Source organism: Colobus angolensis, unplaced genomic scaffold, assembly GCF_000951035.1.
Source record: "Colobus angolensis palliatus isolate OR3802 unplaced genomic scaffold, Cang.pa_1.0 Scaffold536, whole genome shotgun sequence".
In the NCBI taxonomy this organism is placed as follows: domain Eukaryota; kingdom Metazoa; phylum Chordata; class Mammalia; order Primates; family Cercopithecidae; genus Colobus; species Colobus angolensis.
In genome coordinates, this window is record NW_012118888.1 from 829,541 (window position 1) to 845,416 (window position 15,876).

At 35.3% G+C, this 15,876-nt stretch overlaps 1 protein-coding gene across 1 annotated transcript in view; it reads left to right on the plus strand.

Moving 5' to 3' along the window:
- The window catches only part of GABRA3 (gamma-aminobutyric acid (GABA) A receptor, alpha 3), a 316,184-nt gene that overhangs the window by 241,028 nt on the left and 59,280 nt on the right, over positions 1 to 15,876 (plus strand). Inside the window, exon 6 of the mRNA XM_011961129.1 lies at positions 8,743 to 8,825. Within this exon, the coding sequence (XP_011816519.1) occupies positions 8,743 to 8,825 (83 nt within the window). The remainder of the gene's footprint in view (positions 1 to 8,742; positions 8,826 to 15,876) is intronic.

Sequence of the window (15,876 nt, forward strand, 5' to 3'; positions counted from 1 at the left end):
TGAACAATGAGATCACTTGGACACAGGAAGGGGAACATCACACACTGGGGCCTATCATGGGGAGGGGCGAGGGGGAGGGATAGCATTAGGAGATATAACTAATGTAAATGACAAGTTAATGGGTGCAACACACCAATATTGCACATGTATACATATGTAACAAACCTGCGCGTTGTGCACATGTTCCCTAGAACTTAAAGTTTAATTAAAAAAAAGAAAAATAAAGTGAATAGACAACCTGCAGAATGGGAGAACATATATGCAAACTATGCATCCAACAAATAAATGATATCCAGAATCTATAAGGAGCTTAAACAAATCAACAAAGAAAAGAAAAATAACCCCATTAAAAACGTGGGTAAAGGACAAGAACTGACATTTTTCAAAAGAAGACATATGAATGGCCAATAAACATATGACAAAATGCCCAACATCACTAATTATCAGTAAAATGCAAATTAAAACCACAATGAGATACCATTTTCCACCAGTCAGAATGGGTGTTATTAAAATGCAAAAACAAACAAAAAAGCAGATGTTGACAAGGATGCAGCTAAAAGAGAATGCTTACACACAGTTGAAAATGTGAATTAGCATAACCTCTATGGAAAACAATATGGAGATTTCTCAAAGAACTAAAAATAGTAGCTATATTTTTTCCAGTAATCTCACTGCTGGGTATCTACACAAACAAAAAGAAATCATTATATCCAAAAGATATCTGTACTTAGATGTTTATCGCAGCACTGTTCACAATTGCAAATATATAGAACCATCCTAAGTGTCTATTAATGGATGACTGGATAAAGAAAATGATATATAATATATCATTGTATATATTATTATATATATTATTATATATAATACAATATATATGATATATAATACACACAATGTTATGTATATATATACACACACACACAATGGAACACTATTTATTAATAAAATAATGAAATTATCTCCTTTTCACCCACATGGATGCAATTGGAGGCCCTTACCTTACGTGAAACAACCGAGAAACAGAAAGTCAAATACTGCATGTTATCATTTATAAGTGGGAACTAAATAATGTATGCACATGGACACACAGAGTGGAATAATAGACATTGGAGACTTTAAAGGGCAGGAGAGTAGGAAGGGGTGAGGGAAGGGAAATTACCTAAATGGCATAGTATGTATTATTCGGGTGATAGTTATACTAAAAGCCCTAATTTCACCACTATGTTATATATCTGTATAACAAAATGGCACTTGTACCCCCTAAATCTACAAATAAATTAATAAATGGCTAAGGTAAGCATGTTTTCTAAAAAGAAAAAAATAAAAGAATCCATGCTCTTAAACACTGTGCTATAAGGCTGCTATTGATTTGTTTAAAATAAGAACTTTTTGAAGTATAATGTACCTATTATAAAATTTGTTTTACATGTACAAATCAATGATTTTTAGTAGATTTATAGAATTGTGCAACTATAATCAAAATTCAAGTTTAGAACATATTGTCACTTCCAAAAATCTCTCTACAAATTTGTAGTAACACTCTGTTCTCACCCCAACACCAGTCGACCACTAATCTACTTTCTGTCTGTATACATTTGTCTTTCTTGGACATGTCATGTGAATGGAATAATACAATGTGTGACATTTTGTGTCTGGCCATTTTCACTTAGCATAACACATTTGAGATTCATCCATGCCATTGTGTGTATTCCTTTTTTATTGATGATTAATATTCCATTGTATAGGTATATACCACATCTTGTTCATCCATTCACAATAATGGACATTGGGGTTGTTTCCACCTTTTACCTATTGTGAATAAAGCTGCTATAAATAGGTCTTTCTTTGGACACATGTTTTCATTTATCTTTGTTAGTGAATAATTAGAGTAATTAAAGTAAGAATTAGAGTAAAACCACAGGGTCTTATGGTAAGCTTAAGTTAAACTTTTCAAGAAACTGCCAAAATATTGTCCAAAGTGTGATTTCCACCATAATTTATGATCTTGTGTTTTTTTTCCAAATCCTTGTCAACATTTGGAATTGTTGATCTTTTTTATTTTTAGCCATTTTAGTGTGCATGTCGTAGTATCTCATTGTAGTTTTAATTTGCATTTCTTTAATCACTAATAATGTTGAACATATTTCCATGTGCTTATTAGCCAACAGAATATATTATTTGCATATATATACTTCTTATTTTCACATTAGGTTGTTTTTCTTCTCATTATTGAATTGTAAGGGTTATTTATGTATTTTTAATGCAAGTTCTTTATCAGATGTATGTTTCACAAATATATTCACTTTCTTTGTGCCTTGTCTTTTCATTTTCTTAAAAGTATCTTCTGACAAGCAAAAGTTTTGAATTTTTATGAAGTCCAATTTATTATATTTTTTCTTGTATGCATCATGATTTTGGTGTCATACCTAAGAAATCTTTGTGTAACTCAAGGTAACAAAGATTTCCTCCTATGTTCTCCTTTAGAAATTTTAGCTCTTAAATTTCGGTTTATGATCCATTGTTAGTTGATTTTTGCTTATGGTGTGAGGTAACAGTCTAAGTTCATATCTTGCACTTGTATATTAAATTCTCCTAGAAACATTTACTGAAAAAGCTATTTTTTTCTCAACTGAATTGCTTGGCATCTTGGTCAAAAATCAATTGGCTCTAAATATCAAAGTTTATTTCTGGATTTTCTATTTTTTCCATTACAATATTACAATTGTAATATTTTTATATTACAATATTTAGGCCAAAACTGTACCATAATGATTACTGTAGCTTTAAAATTGGAAAGTGTAAGTACTCATTTTTTTTTTGAAAGATGCTTTGGCTATTCTAGATCCTTTGTATTCTCATATAAATTTTAGAATCAACTTGCCATTTTCACAAAAAGAAAATCTGGGATTTTCAAAGGGCATGTGTTGAATATATAGAGCATTTTGGAGAGAATTGCTGCCTTAATGCTATTAGGACTTCTAAATCTGTGAACACGGAATGTCTGAACATGTCACCTTCAAATAGACACTTTTGATTTTTGCTTTCCAGTCATTCTCTTATATTCTTTTGCTTGCCTAATTATTTAGACAGCTTTATTGAAATAGGATTCACATGCCAATTTATCCTCTTGAAGTGTACAATTAAATGATTTTTAATATATTCACAGTTGTGCAACCGTCACCAAGATCTAATTTCAGAACATTTTAGTCACATCAAAAAAAACCTCCATACCATTAGCAGTCATTCCCCATTTCTTTTCTTCTTTGACTGGCTAAATTCTTGAATAAGAAGTTGAATAAGGAAGAAAAAACATCCTTGCTTGATCTTAGGGGAAGTATCTTAGTCTTTCAGTATTAACTATGATGCTAGATGAGGGTTTTTAGTAAGTGCCATTTATCAATTGAGGAAGTTGTCGTCTATTCCTAGATTTTTGAGAGTTTTTAATCATAAAGTGGTTTTAGACTTCATCTTCCTGGTTTCGTTTTTGACCTCCTTCAACTTTTTCTCTATAAAATTGCCATAATTTTAAAATGTTAGTTTGATCAAGTTACCCTCTGCTTAAAATCCCACAGTGCCTCTATATTACACTCATAGTGAAAGCAAAAATATCCAGGAGCTCTTATACTATCTAGTTCATGCCCCATAATTTCTTCTTTGAACTCATTTCTATTACTCTTCCCCTTGAGCTCTACAACATAGCCACAGTAGGCTAGTTGCTGTTTCTTGAGCACACTGGGCACACTTCTGCCTCAGGGCCTTTGCACTGCTACCCCTTCTAACTTGAATGCTCTTTCCCCAGGTTTCTACAAGGCTGATTGTCTCATCTGCTTCAGATTGTTGCTCAAATGCCACCTACTCAGTGAGGCACCTGCTAAACACCCTATTAAAAATTGAAACCCCTTCCAAATACTTGTTACCCATATCTTTTAATTTTTATTCCTGGGGTATATCACATTTCAATAAACTATATAATTTGCTTACTTATCTTGTTTATTTTCTGTCTTGCTCTACTGAGATGTAAATTCTAAGTGGACAACAATTTTGGTATTTTATCCCCTTATCTGTGATTTAATTTTCTATGATTTTGGTTATGCACTATCATCCTCCATCTGAAAATATTAAATGGAAAATTCTAGTATTAAACAATTCATAAGTTTTAAGTTGCATGCCATTCTGAGTAGTGTAATGAAATCTCGGCTATCCTGCACTGTCCCATCCTGAGATGTGAATCCTCCCTTTGTTCAGTAGATGCTACCTGCTCATTAGTCACTTAGTAGCTGCCTCAGTTATCAAATCGACTGTGTCATTGTCATACTGGTTATGTTCAAGGAACCCTTATTTTACTAATTAATGGTCCCAAAGTGCAAGAGTATTGTGCCTAACTTATAAATAAGTTAAACTTTATCATATGTATGTATATATAAGCAAAAATATAGTATATAGAGATTTCAATACTATCTGTGGTTTTGGGCATCCTCTGGGGATCTTTTGTTGACTACACCAGTGAATCAGGAAACTTTTAGTCAGCTCCCAGACTATGTTGAGTGATTTGGGGCAAGACATGTTTCTTCTGCTTTCTCATACATAAATATATAAGGGGACAAAACTAGACGCTTTCTATAAGGATCTTGTAGCTCTGAAATTCTAGGAAGTAAACTATATGCCCATTGAAGTGAATAAATTGAGATATGATGCTATTAATGAACCATATTAAGACATGATTTTGCCTAGAACCCTAGCAATACTTGAACCTTATCTTGCCCAGCCTACACCTCCTCTCTGCAGACTCCAAGAGAAATGTGTGACTTTAGGAAAGAAAAGTCATTCAGTAAATCATTCATTGAGTTGATATTCATTGAATACCTACAATGTGCTAGATACTTAACTAGGATGTTAGCACACATTAAAGAAAAAACAAGATTAAAAATCCATAACCTTATAGAAAGGAAGGAAAGAAAATAGATGATAAATAGAAAACATAAATTAGAAGGTGCATTGTATTTTAGGGGCTATGAAAAAAGAAAGCATGATAAGGTTTACTACCTATAGGGAAGGTAGTAAACTCAGTGGAGATCAGAGTAAGCCCCATTTAGAATATGCTAATTAAGCAAAACTTGAAAGAAATGCAGAAATTAATTATCCAGGTATTCAAAAGAAGAACATCCTAGGCAGAGAGCATAGTGAGTGGAAAGGCCATGATGTAAGAGAGACAGGCATGTTGACAGAGCTGAAGCAGAGTGAAGGGGAGGGTGGAAGACAAGATTATATCAGACACTGTAAGCTTTGATAAGGACTTTGGTTTTTACTCTGTAATAGGTCGGCAAACACTGGAAGGCTGTTATATAGAATATACTCTAAAAGGGAAGGGGAAAAGCAGAGACAACCTAGGAGGCTGTTGCAACAATATAACTTTAACTTAGTGTGATGGGATAAAAAGCAACTGTTTTGCAGCAAAGATGGAGGTGGGGAGGTGACAAGAGAGTCAGGATTGGCAAAGCATGGTAAAATGAGGGTAACAACTGAAGTATGTATGTGGGGGAGAAGGGTGCAGGTGAAGGGCTAAAAATGTGGTCAGATTTTCATTTGTATCCTCGTCTCCCAAAGAAGGGGCTTCCTGGATTGCCTCTTATTTTGTATCTGGTCTTCGCATAAAAAGCAAAGCAGGCCAACCCCTGTATTGCGACTATAGTTCTGTGATCTGAATGCCACATTTTCAGGGGATTCTGACCTTTTTTGGAAAGCTCACTGAAAACTGCTAGCAAAAATACAACCAGATTTAGTAGAGCTTCACAAACGAATCCATGAAGAGAGAGAAAGATTGGAAAAGGAGAGAGGACATGAAATTTTTATAGGGCTTGTTTATTTTGCTGATCTGAAGTCAGAGGCAACCATGTCACTTAAAGGCTCTGATTCTGCCCCAGCTTTCTCTTTGAAATTATTTTCTATATATAGTAAAGATAATAATGATGATAGTGATAATCCTCTGGAGTAGATAAAACCTTTGATTTCTTTTTTTCTAATTTGTGCCTCCCACCACCCTATAAATCCCTGATATTGTTAAATGGATAAATGTTGAATGGATAGATGGGTTATGTAGGGGAAGAGGATATTGTCTCTATTCCTTTTTAAAAGTGAGGGAACTAAAGTTGCCTTGGATATTTGCAAAATTTCCGATGTGTCTTGGACAAAAGCTGAATTCTGAAGCTAGCCTGCAATACTCCACTTTATTCTTAAGGCACAAAAGGGGTTTCATGACTCAAAGAACCAGACACAAGAGAAATGTATTTCACTGAAAAACATGCTCCTTGTGTTGGATACTGAAAAGATTCCATGAGAGTTTAATAAAGAAAATTGTGTTCCTTTTCTCCACTTATATTATTATTTCCAAGATACTGCCTCTTATGAGTAATGCCAAGGGGAAATTACTTTATGTCTAGCCAGCAGTTCTGGGGACATGGAGAATAAGACCACAACAAATAGACTATCAAAGCAGGATGCAAAGGCAGTGATTTCTGATTAGGGGCAAAACTGATTTAAAACTTTTCTATCTTTATTCCCATCCACTTCTTCCTCAACCCACCTAAGCACAGAGGAGAGAGAAAAAGCAAATGTTTGTAGGTGCAAGGTACTTCACAAACCAAATTATGTTGTGCTCTTTTCATTGATTCTTAAACATGTCAACGCTGTCTGACCTTCTTGCCCTCCTTATCTCCCTTCCCATAGCTAGGATGTTCAATATCCCTTCAAGTTTTTTTCTGCACTAGAAAGCATTCTGACTGCATTTAGGCTAATGTACTCAACTCCTGCCCTGTGTCAATGGTTAACTGCATATGTGAGGGTTAGCTTTCTCTTCCTATAGCAGTGGTCACTATGAGGGCAACAATTGTGGCTCGTGCCTCTGGTTCTTCCTTCTTTTTTTATTATCTTCCCATGACTACCTTATACATAGAACATACTTGCTCAAAGATAACCAAAGATAACTAGAGCATCTCTCATATGAATTAAAGATTACTGAGGACCTGAGGAGACCATTGCCCTCAGATGAATGGAAAATTGTTAGTGTAGAAAGAACACCAGATTGCACTGAAGCTCATCAGGTTGTGTGACTTGAGAAACTCACTTTAACACCATGAATTCTTATTTATGAAATAAAGATGATAATAATATCTGCAATATGTCCCTCACAGGGTCACTATGAGGAGCAAATGAGGTAAATAGAATCCTTAGTTCCAGGTAACCAGGGTCCCTACATCACAAATGTTATGGTAGGCCTGAGTGGAATTACTGATGGGAATGTTCTTTAGAAGTTGTAACATGCTGTGAGCATCTCATAGGTTATTATCAATGATCATCATAATGATAACAATTATACATTGAACGTTCTATGCCTTCATAGACACATGGATGTCTTTAATTTGACAAGAAATATCTCCTGGTATCTCACTCTCATTAACCAAAGAAAAATCGTATTAAGCAGCAATAGCCTGTGGATATCTTGTTAAGATCTTGCTTCCTAACACTGTTACAGTAGTACTGTGATATGAAGAGTGAGAAATGGAGATCCCACACATGGGATCCCTTTCAGGCATGTCTTTACTTGTTGCCTCAACAAAACACTTCCCCACAGGCTTCTTTGGTAATTGCATAGAAGTGAGGCATATTCTTTTCAGTCTCATATATTGATGTTTTATTAGGCAAGATTTCTGGTCCTAAGGAGTACTTGGGCCCTGAAAACTTATCAGCAGGAGTACCTATCTAAGGGAAGAAGCCATTGGGGGAATGGGTGACATTATAATTGATAACCAGTTTCTCAGCTTATTAGAACTCCAAAAGGATGGCGGGGGTTGAGTCCAATATAACCAGTAAGTATAAAGGCTAGTTAGAAGTAGCTCATGAGAGCTAGCTTCCAAGCAACTCTACAGTTTTGCTGCGTGAGCCCCATTTCTACATAGGAGGCTCCTATCTAGCCCAAGGAAAGTTAAGTCTTGAAAAAAATTTAAAAATCAGAAGGGGAAACCTTGAAATAGACTATTCAGGGAGACTACTGCAGGGGAGTGAGTATGTAAACATGTCATATACCATTCAGATTTCCACCGAGCAATCCATCCAGCATCTTTTCCAAATGTTGCCTCTGTTGACAGAGTATGAGCTCTTTAGACTTGACCTCTGAGGTTTCTGATGCCCTCCATCACCTTTGTATTTTTTCCTGGAGTGGTCATTTTTCGTGTGTGTGTGTGTGTGTGTGTGTTCCTGTGAGCAGTAGAATTATCTTTTTTGTCTGTCTGTTAATGATCAGGGTAAAGATATTCTTTCTACATACCTCTTCTCTTCAGTGCAATCTTTAAATTGGTTAACTCACAGAATAGCCTGCTGAGAAGAAATATTTCAGAAATAATTAAACTGCGATCAGGAGTGAATGAGTCAGAACCTGGTGTTTCCAGGCTTCTTGGGGGGTGTCTAAGGAAATACAGTTAGGGTAGAAAAGATATATCTGTTTTTCAAAGGTGACAGGATGGGATTCAGATATGATCCAAAAATATGAATACTTAATGCCTCTTTGAGAGGCTATCTAGTTCATTTTATCCATCCTTTGTGTTCATAAAGACTTTTGAATCTCAGTGAACCTAAACAAACAAAAATCTCGTTATTCTTAGGAACACTCCATTGCTGCTGAGAATACAACCCTGTGTTTAATAACATTTATTTTAGCTTAATTTCATTTTCTGTTTGCCTTTCTTTTAGGTTAACAATTCATGCCGAGTGTCCCATGCATTTGGAAGATTTTCCCATGGATGTGCATGCCTGCCCACTGAAGTTTGGAAGCTGTATGTATTTTTTCTCTCTCTCTCTTTTGCTTTTTTTGCCTGATCTTCCAAAAGAAACATAACATACTCTATTCTGTCCACTACAAGTTCCTAAAGCTGAGGCTTTTAATCCGGGCTGATATTGGGGTGGGTCAGAGAGTGGGGTTGAGTAGTACTAAGTAATCAGGAGGAGGAGACTAAGCCTTTAACAAGAGTTTTCTTTCTAAGAAGCAAACTTTATTTTGCCATTTCAGACTAATTTCTCTGCCATTAGATTGAAACATTGATGTCTGTTTCCTAAATTGCCCAAAGGACAGAGCAAGACAGAAGTGATATAAAATATGGTCACAGCTACCTAAGGACAAGATATGTCAAACAGAATGTGGTTATATTTTTTGAAGTGCATATTCTACCTGCATCTTCATATACTTCTATCCAGTTCTTAACAGTATATGATAGGCAGGAAGAGACTCTGAAGGTTTGCTCACTTTTGAAAGTATTACCTTTTCCAGTAGCTGTAAATTTTACAGAGAAAGTAGTAAATATATAGTCCATTTTCAAATGAATTAGAAAAATCAACATTGCATAGAATTTGAGTGAGTTTTTGAACCTAAAAATTTCAGAGTGAGTTTCATATAGAGTCATCAGAGTAATATATCAAAATCTGTGTTGATCACGTCAAAATTAAATTTATCTGTGTTTTGAAACAGAAAGTGCATTTGAAAAGACCCAAATAATTAAGTTCAACATGTTTGCTCAATCATTAGTTTTTCAAATCTTTATAGACTGTCTTCTGTGTGCTAGGATCTATTCTAGGAGCTTGGAATGCATCCATGAATAAAACAAAACCCTTGCCCTTGTGGAGCTTATATTATATAAAGAAGAGTGATAGTGAAAGATAAAATAATGGATTAAAGGGTAAAGCATAAAGCATGTTTTAATGTGAGAAGCAACATGGGAAAACATAAAAGTACTGCAGAATTAGGGGAAACATCCATTCCTAGGTGGAGGATTTGTGTTACCACTGAAATTGAAAATACAGTGATTAGTGTCACCCTAATTTTTTAAAAGTAACATTCAAGCAGAAATATTAAGAAAATAGAGAGCTTATCAATGCATATGTATATATGTATATATGTGTATATATGTATATATGTACATATATATGTGTATATATGTGTGTGTGTGTGTATATATGTATATATAGTGCTCTGAGTAGAAGGAACAACCAGGAAAAATACCTTATGTCAGAAAAGTGGATGACTTGTTCAGCCAGTGTGGCTGGCCAAAGTCAGGAAGGGGAGAGCAGGAGAAGAGGATGAGACCAAAGTGGGGGGCAGGTAATCTGAAGTCTTATAGGCCTTAAAGGGCTTTGAATTATATTCTAAGGAAAAATGAAGAACAGTTAGAATATTTTAGACAAAAGAATGGCATTATCTGACTTATGTCTTAAAATAATTACTAGGAAATTTTTTTTTTCTTTTTTTGAGATGGAGTCTTGCTCTGTCGCCCAGGCTGGAGTGCAGTGGCCGGATCTCAGCTCACTGCAAGCTCCACCTCCCGGGTTGACGTCATTCTCCCGCCTCAGCCTCCCCAGTAGCTGGGGCTACAGGTGCCCGCCACCTCGCCTGGCTAGTTTTTTGTATTTTTTAGTGGAGACGGGGTTTCATCGTGTTAGCCAGGATGGTCTCGATCTCCTGACCTCGTGATCCGCCCGTCTCGGCCTCCTGGAAATTTTTAAATGATGTAAATAGAAGAGGGATCAAACCATGTGGAGCCCAGGTAGGAGGTGACTACAATATTTCTGGGAAGGACAGAGTTGTTTATTGGTGAACAGTGTTCCCTTCATTAACAACTATAAAACCTAGAATCATATAAACAGTAAAGCTCAGTGAAGATTGAAGTGTCTAAAATTCTGGAGATAGGGGAGAGCCTCTCATAGATGAAGTTGCAACCTACAGCTTTTTCATCTCTGGGAGCATTTGCCAATTCTGGCCTTGGATAGCAGCTTACTGGGCATAGGGCTCATACTAGTGGATGAGAAGAAACAGCAATGATCTGATGATCACACAGGGCTAGGGTGACACAAAGGAAATATCTGAAACATGTCAAATTAATGGCTGATCTCCCTCTCAATATAATTGGTGAATTTTGAATTTGCACGGAGCATGAGGACAAAAGCTAATACGAAAAATGTTGAAAAGGAGAGCTTCCTTTTCTGCAGTCTTCCAATACTAAAAAAAGAAGACATGCTAGACTACTAGTTTAAAATCCTAGAGAGCTATATCCTAGGAACAAGGCAATAGCAAATACAGACTAGATTTAGTAAAAACTATAACCCAGCACAAGTCCGTTATGAGATTAAGGTGATAATTCTCCCATACTATCTGTATAGCAAAGTAAATAATGAAGCCTCTATGGTGGAAAAGAGACTTCACTTTGAAAATACTACAGTTTTATACACAATGTATGGAATTCAATGAAAAATCAATAGTCATATGAATAGGCAGGACCATGAGACCTAAAACCAAGTTTTAAAACCAAAGCCAAAAACCAAAATATATAAACAGACCTACAGGTGATTTAGATGTCAGAGTTTGTAGTCAAGGACTTTAGAAAGCTATGGCTAATACATTCAAGAAAAAAGGGAAATGATTACTAAAGCAGATCAAATACCTATAATTTTAACAGAAAATTGGAACCTATAAAGAAGAATAAATTAGAATTACAGAGAAGTACAATATCTAAAATTCAGAATTCAATGGATAGATTTGACAAGCAGAAGGCAGCATCAGATGACTGAAAAACTGATAAACAGAAAAAAAGCAGAACTGAAGGATAGAAAGATAAATACAGAAAGAAGTAAAAAGCATGTGGGTCACAGTAAGGGAATATAAATCATCATATTGTAAAGACGCATGCACATGTATGTTCATCACAGCACTACTCACAACAGCAAAGGCATAGAATCAACCTAAATGCCCATCAATAATAGATTGGATGAAGAAAATATAGTACATATACACCATGGAATACTCTGCAGCCACCAAAAAAGAATGAGATCTTGTCCTTTGCAGGGACATGCCTGGAGCTAGAGGCCATTATCCTTAGCAAGCTAACACAGGAACAGAAAACCAAATACCGCAAGTTCTCACTTATAAGTAGGAGCTAAATGATGAGAACACATGGACACACAGAGGGGAACAACACACACTGGAGCTTTTTGGAGGGTGAGAGGAGAGAGAGGATCAGGAAAAATAACTAATGGGTACTAGTGTTAATTACCTGGGTGACAAAATAATCTGTACAGCAAACCCCCATGACACAGGTTTACCTATGTAACAAACCTGCACATCCTGCATATGTACCCCTGAACTTAAAATAAAAGTTAATAAAAGAAATTGCAATGTGTAATTTGCAGAGGATAAACAGGCAGATAAAGGAGCAAAAGCAATAATTAAGTAAAGGCCAAACACTTTAAAACTGATGAAAATTATCAGCCCAAATACTCAAGAAATCATATAAACATGAAGCAGCATAAATAGAATGAAAAAATTTCTTATTCTAAAGTTTATATGGAAATATTTAAAGTAACAAGAATAGTTAAGGTGATCTTAAAGAATAATAAAGCTGGGAAATTTACATTAAAATCTAATCTGATATCAGATATCTAGAGGTATTTTGAAGTTACAGTAATTTAGAAAAGGTATTATTGCTGCAAAGTAGGCAAATACACTCATGGAACAGAATAGAAGAGAGAGAGAGAATGAGAGAATGAGAGAGAGAGAGAGAGACAGAGAGAGAGAGAGATTCATCTTGACTCTTATATCACATGATAAGCAAAAATAAATTCCAGATGGTTTGCAGATCTAAATGTGAAAGAGTGAAAGGTAAAACAATCCAGCTTTTATTAATAGAAGAAAGCAAAAGAGAATGTCTCCATGATCTTGGAAAAGGTAGAGGTTGCTTACACAGGACATAGATTAACATTAACCATAAAGGTAAAATAGAATGACTTAAAATATATTAAAAATTAAGAAATTTTCTTTATTAGAAGATCATTAAGGGAGTGAGTAGAAGCCACAGAGAGGGAGAAAGTATTTGCGTTGCATATGCATAACAAAGGACTCAAAAGCATAAGACATCCTACAAATCTATATAAAAAGTATCTGAAACCTCGATAGAAAAAAGGCCAAAGTCTCTAATGGGCACTTGTTAAAACAGTTTTCCAAGCTCACAAACACACACAGACACGCAGGCATGCACATGCACATGCACACAGGCACAGACAGACACACACACACAGTGACTGATTGTATTAGTCAGCAGAGAAATGCAAAATAAAATCCAAAGGCTACCAGTACACACCCATTAGAATGACTAACATAAAAAAGACAGAAAATACCACTTCTTGGTGAGGATGTTGAGCAAATCTGTACTCTCATACACTACTGATAAGAATGTAAATTTGTACCAAGGTTTTTGAAAATTCTTTGGTGCTATTTAATAGTGCTGTACATGTGCATATCATATAACTTTGCATCTCTAGTCCTGAGCATAGTTCCAAACAGGCATCATTGTTTATGTATACCAAAAGGCATATTAAGAATGTCCATAGCAGAGCTAATTGTAATAAACTCCACTGGAAACTCCCTTAATGTCCATCAGAATGGAATAAAAAACTGTAGCATAGTCACACAATGAAATACTATGCAGCAATTACAATTATATTACACTCAACATGGATGAGGTCACAGCCACAATGCTGAGCAAAGGCCAAATACGTAAGTATATACATAGTCTGATTCTATTTATACTATATACACAAACAGGCAAAACTAATATGTGCTGTTAAAAATCGTTATTCATAGAACACTTTCAAACTTCTTAATGCTCTTTATTCATAATACGGATCTCTAACTTTTAATAAATAAAAATATTAATAGTAACTTTAGAAGTATTCATAAAGAGTGGTAATATATGGAAGATTACTCAGACACTGGAAATGATAGCAAACTGATAGTATTTGAATAACAACATTTGAATTTCTTAATAAAGTAAACAGCACTACACAGAATCACGTGTCAAAATTGCCAGTTTAAGGATTTATTTTGCTTCTTAAATTTGTTATTTATTAGAAGAACACTCTCAGGGTTTGTGTATAGTATACTATGCATATGGTGTATAGTATTTTATGCATTTAGAATACTGTGTGTGCAGTATACTATACATATAAAATACTATGTGTATAGTATACTTATGCATATAGACTTAACTAATATTAAATTTTCAAAAATTACCATCAGCAGCATAGAGGGCCATTAACACACTTATAATAAGCAAAATCAACTGATCAGGTTGTGACCACTTTAATCCTTTGGACTTCTGTTCTGACACCTGAGAATTTCAAAACTTTAACTCAGTGTGACAGTGTTTCCTGCTCTTGGTTTTGAGTTAACATCAATAGATTCCTTCAAACTAGTAAAGTCTCTATGTCTATTGTTAAGCTTTAATTCTTACAAGATCATTATAATACCTTTTTCTATTTTTGCTCATTTCTCAAGTTTTTTTCTCTGGATTTGATATTCAGAAAAATATATATCTTTCTCAACACAATGTCAGGAAGGAGTTTCCACAGTGAAACACTAGTCAGGATAGTGGTTACCCTTGGTGAGGGTTGTTATTGGAAAGAGAAGCAAATGATACTCCTGGGTGCTGATTATCTGGAATGTAACTTCGGTGTTCATTAAAGAGATCTGGATTGGAGATTTAATTTAGGTGTCATCCACATAGATGATGTTTAAAGTCATACAGCTAGATGAGATCACTACAGAAATGACTATATACAGAGAAAAGAAGAGAATCAAGGAAGGACTTTCTTTTTAGACATGATAACATTTAGAAGCTAGAAAGAAGAGAATAATTTAATAAATGTGAAGATGAAGGCGGGTGACGTATGAGAAAATCTAAAGGGAACGTGTTGTCCTGGAGGCCAAATAAAGTACATCAAGAAGAAGAGTGATTTAAATTCTCAAGTTCCTAAGTGGGCAGTTAAAATTAATCTTAGAAAACCTCTAGTGAGGAAGGAATTCTGGAATGACAGAGTTAGAACTTCTAAAATCCACTCCTCCATAAAAGCAAAGAGACAATTTTCAAACATTGTCAAAATAAACTTTCTCCAAACTCTGGAATTTAACAAAAGTCTCCTAACACTCTGAAGAGTGTTATTCAAGAAAAATGATTAGTTCTCAGTAAGACCATGGAACCCTATTCCCATCTTCTTCTTCCCTCCTCTGTAGAAGCCTTGAAGATTTTGTCATGATGAAAAGGTCAATCCATCAGAAAAAAAAAATATAACAGTTATAAAGAAATACACACTTAAACACAGAGCCCCAAAATACATGAAGAAACACTGATAGAACTGAAGGGAAAAATAAGACAATTCAACAGTAATAATTAGAGATTTCAATATTCCACTTTCAGTACATAGATAGAACAACTAGGCAGATCAACACAGAAATACACGATTTGAACAATTCTATAAACCAACTAGACATAACCAACATCTATAGAGCATTCCACCAAACAACATCAGACTGTACATTATTCTCAAGTGCACGTGGAACATTTTCTGAGATAGACCATATATTAGGTCATACAGTAAGACTCAATGGATTTAAAAGTATTGAAACCATACAAAGTACATTTTCTCACCCAAAATTAGAAATCAGTAACAAAAGGAAATTCCCAAAATTTACAAATATGTTGAGATCAAACAACACATTCTCCTCTTAAATAGACTGATCCAAATAAAAAATCACAAGGGGAATTAGAAAATATTTTGAGGCCAGGCGCGGTGGCTCAAGCCTGTAATCCCAGCACTTTGGGAGGCCGAGACGGGTGGATCACAAGGTCAGGAGATTGAGACCATCCTGGCTAACCCAGTGAAACCCCGTCTCTACTAAAAAATACAAAAAACTAGCCGGGTGAGGTAGCGGGCGCCTGTAGTCCCTGCTACTCGGGAGGCTGAGGCAGGAGATTGGCATAAACCCGGGAGGCGGAGCTTGCAGTG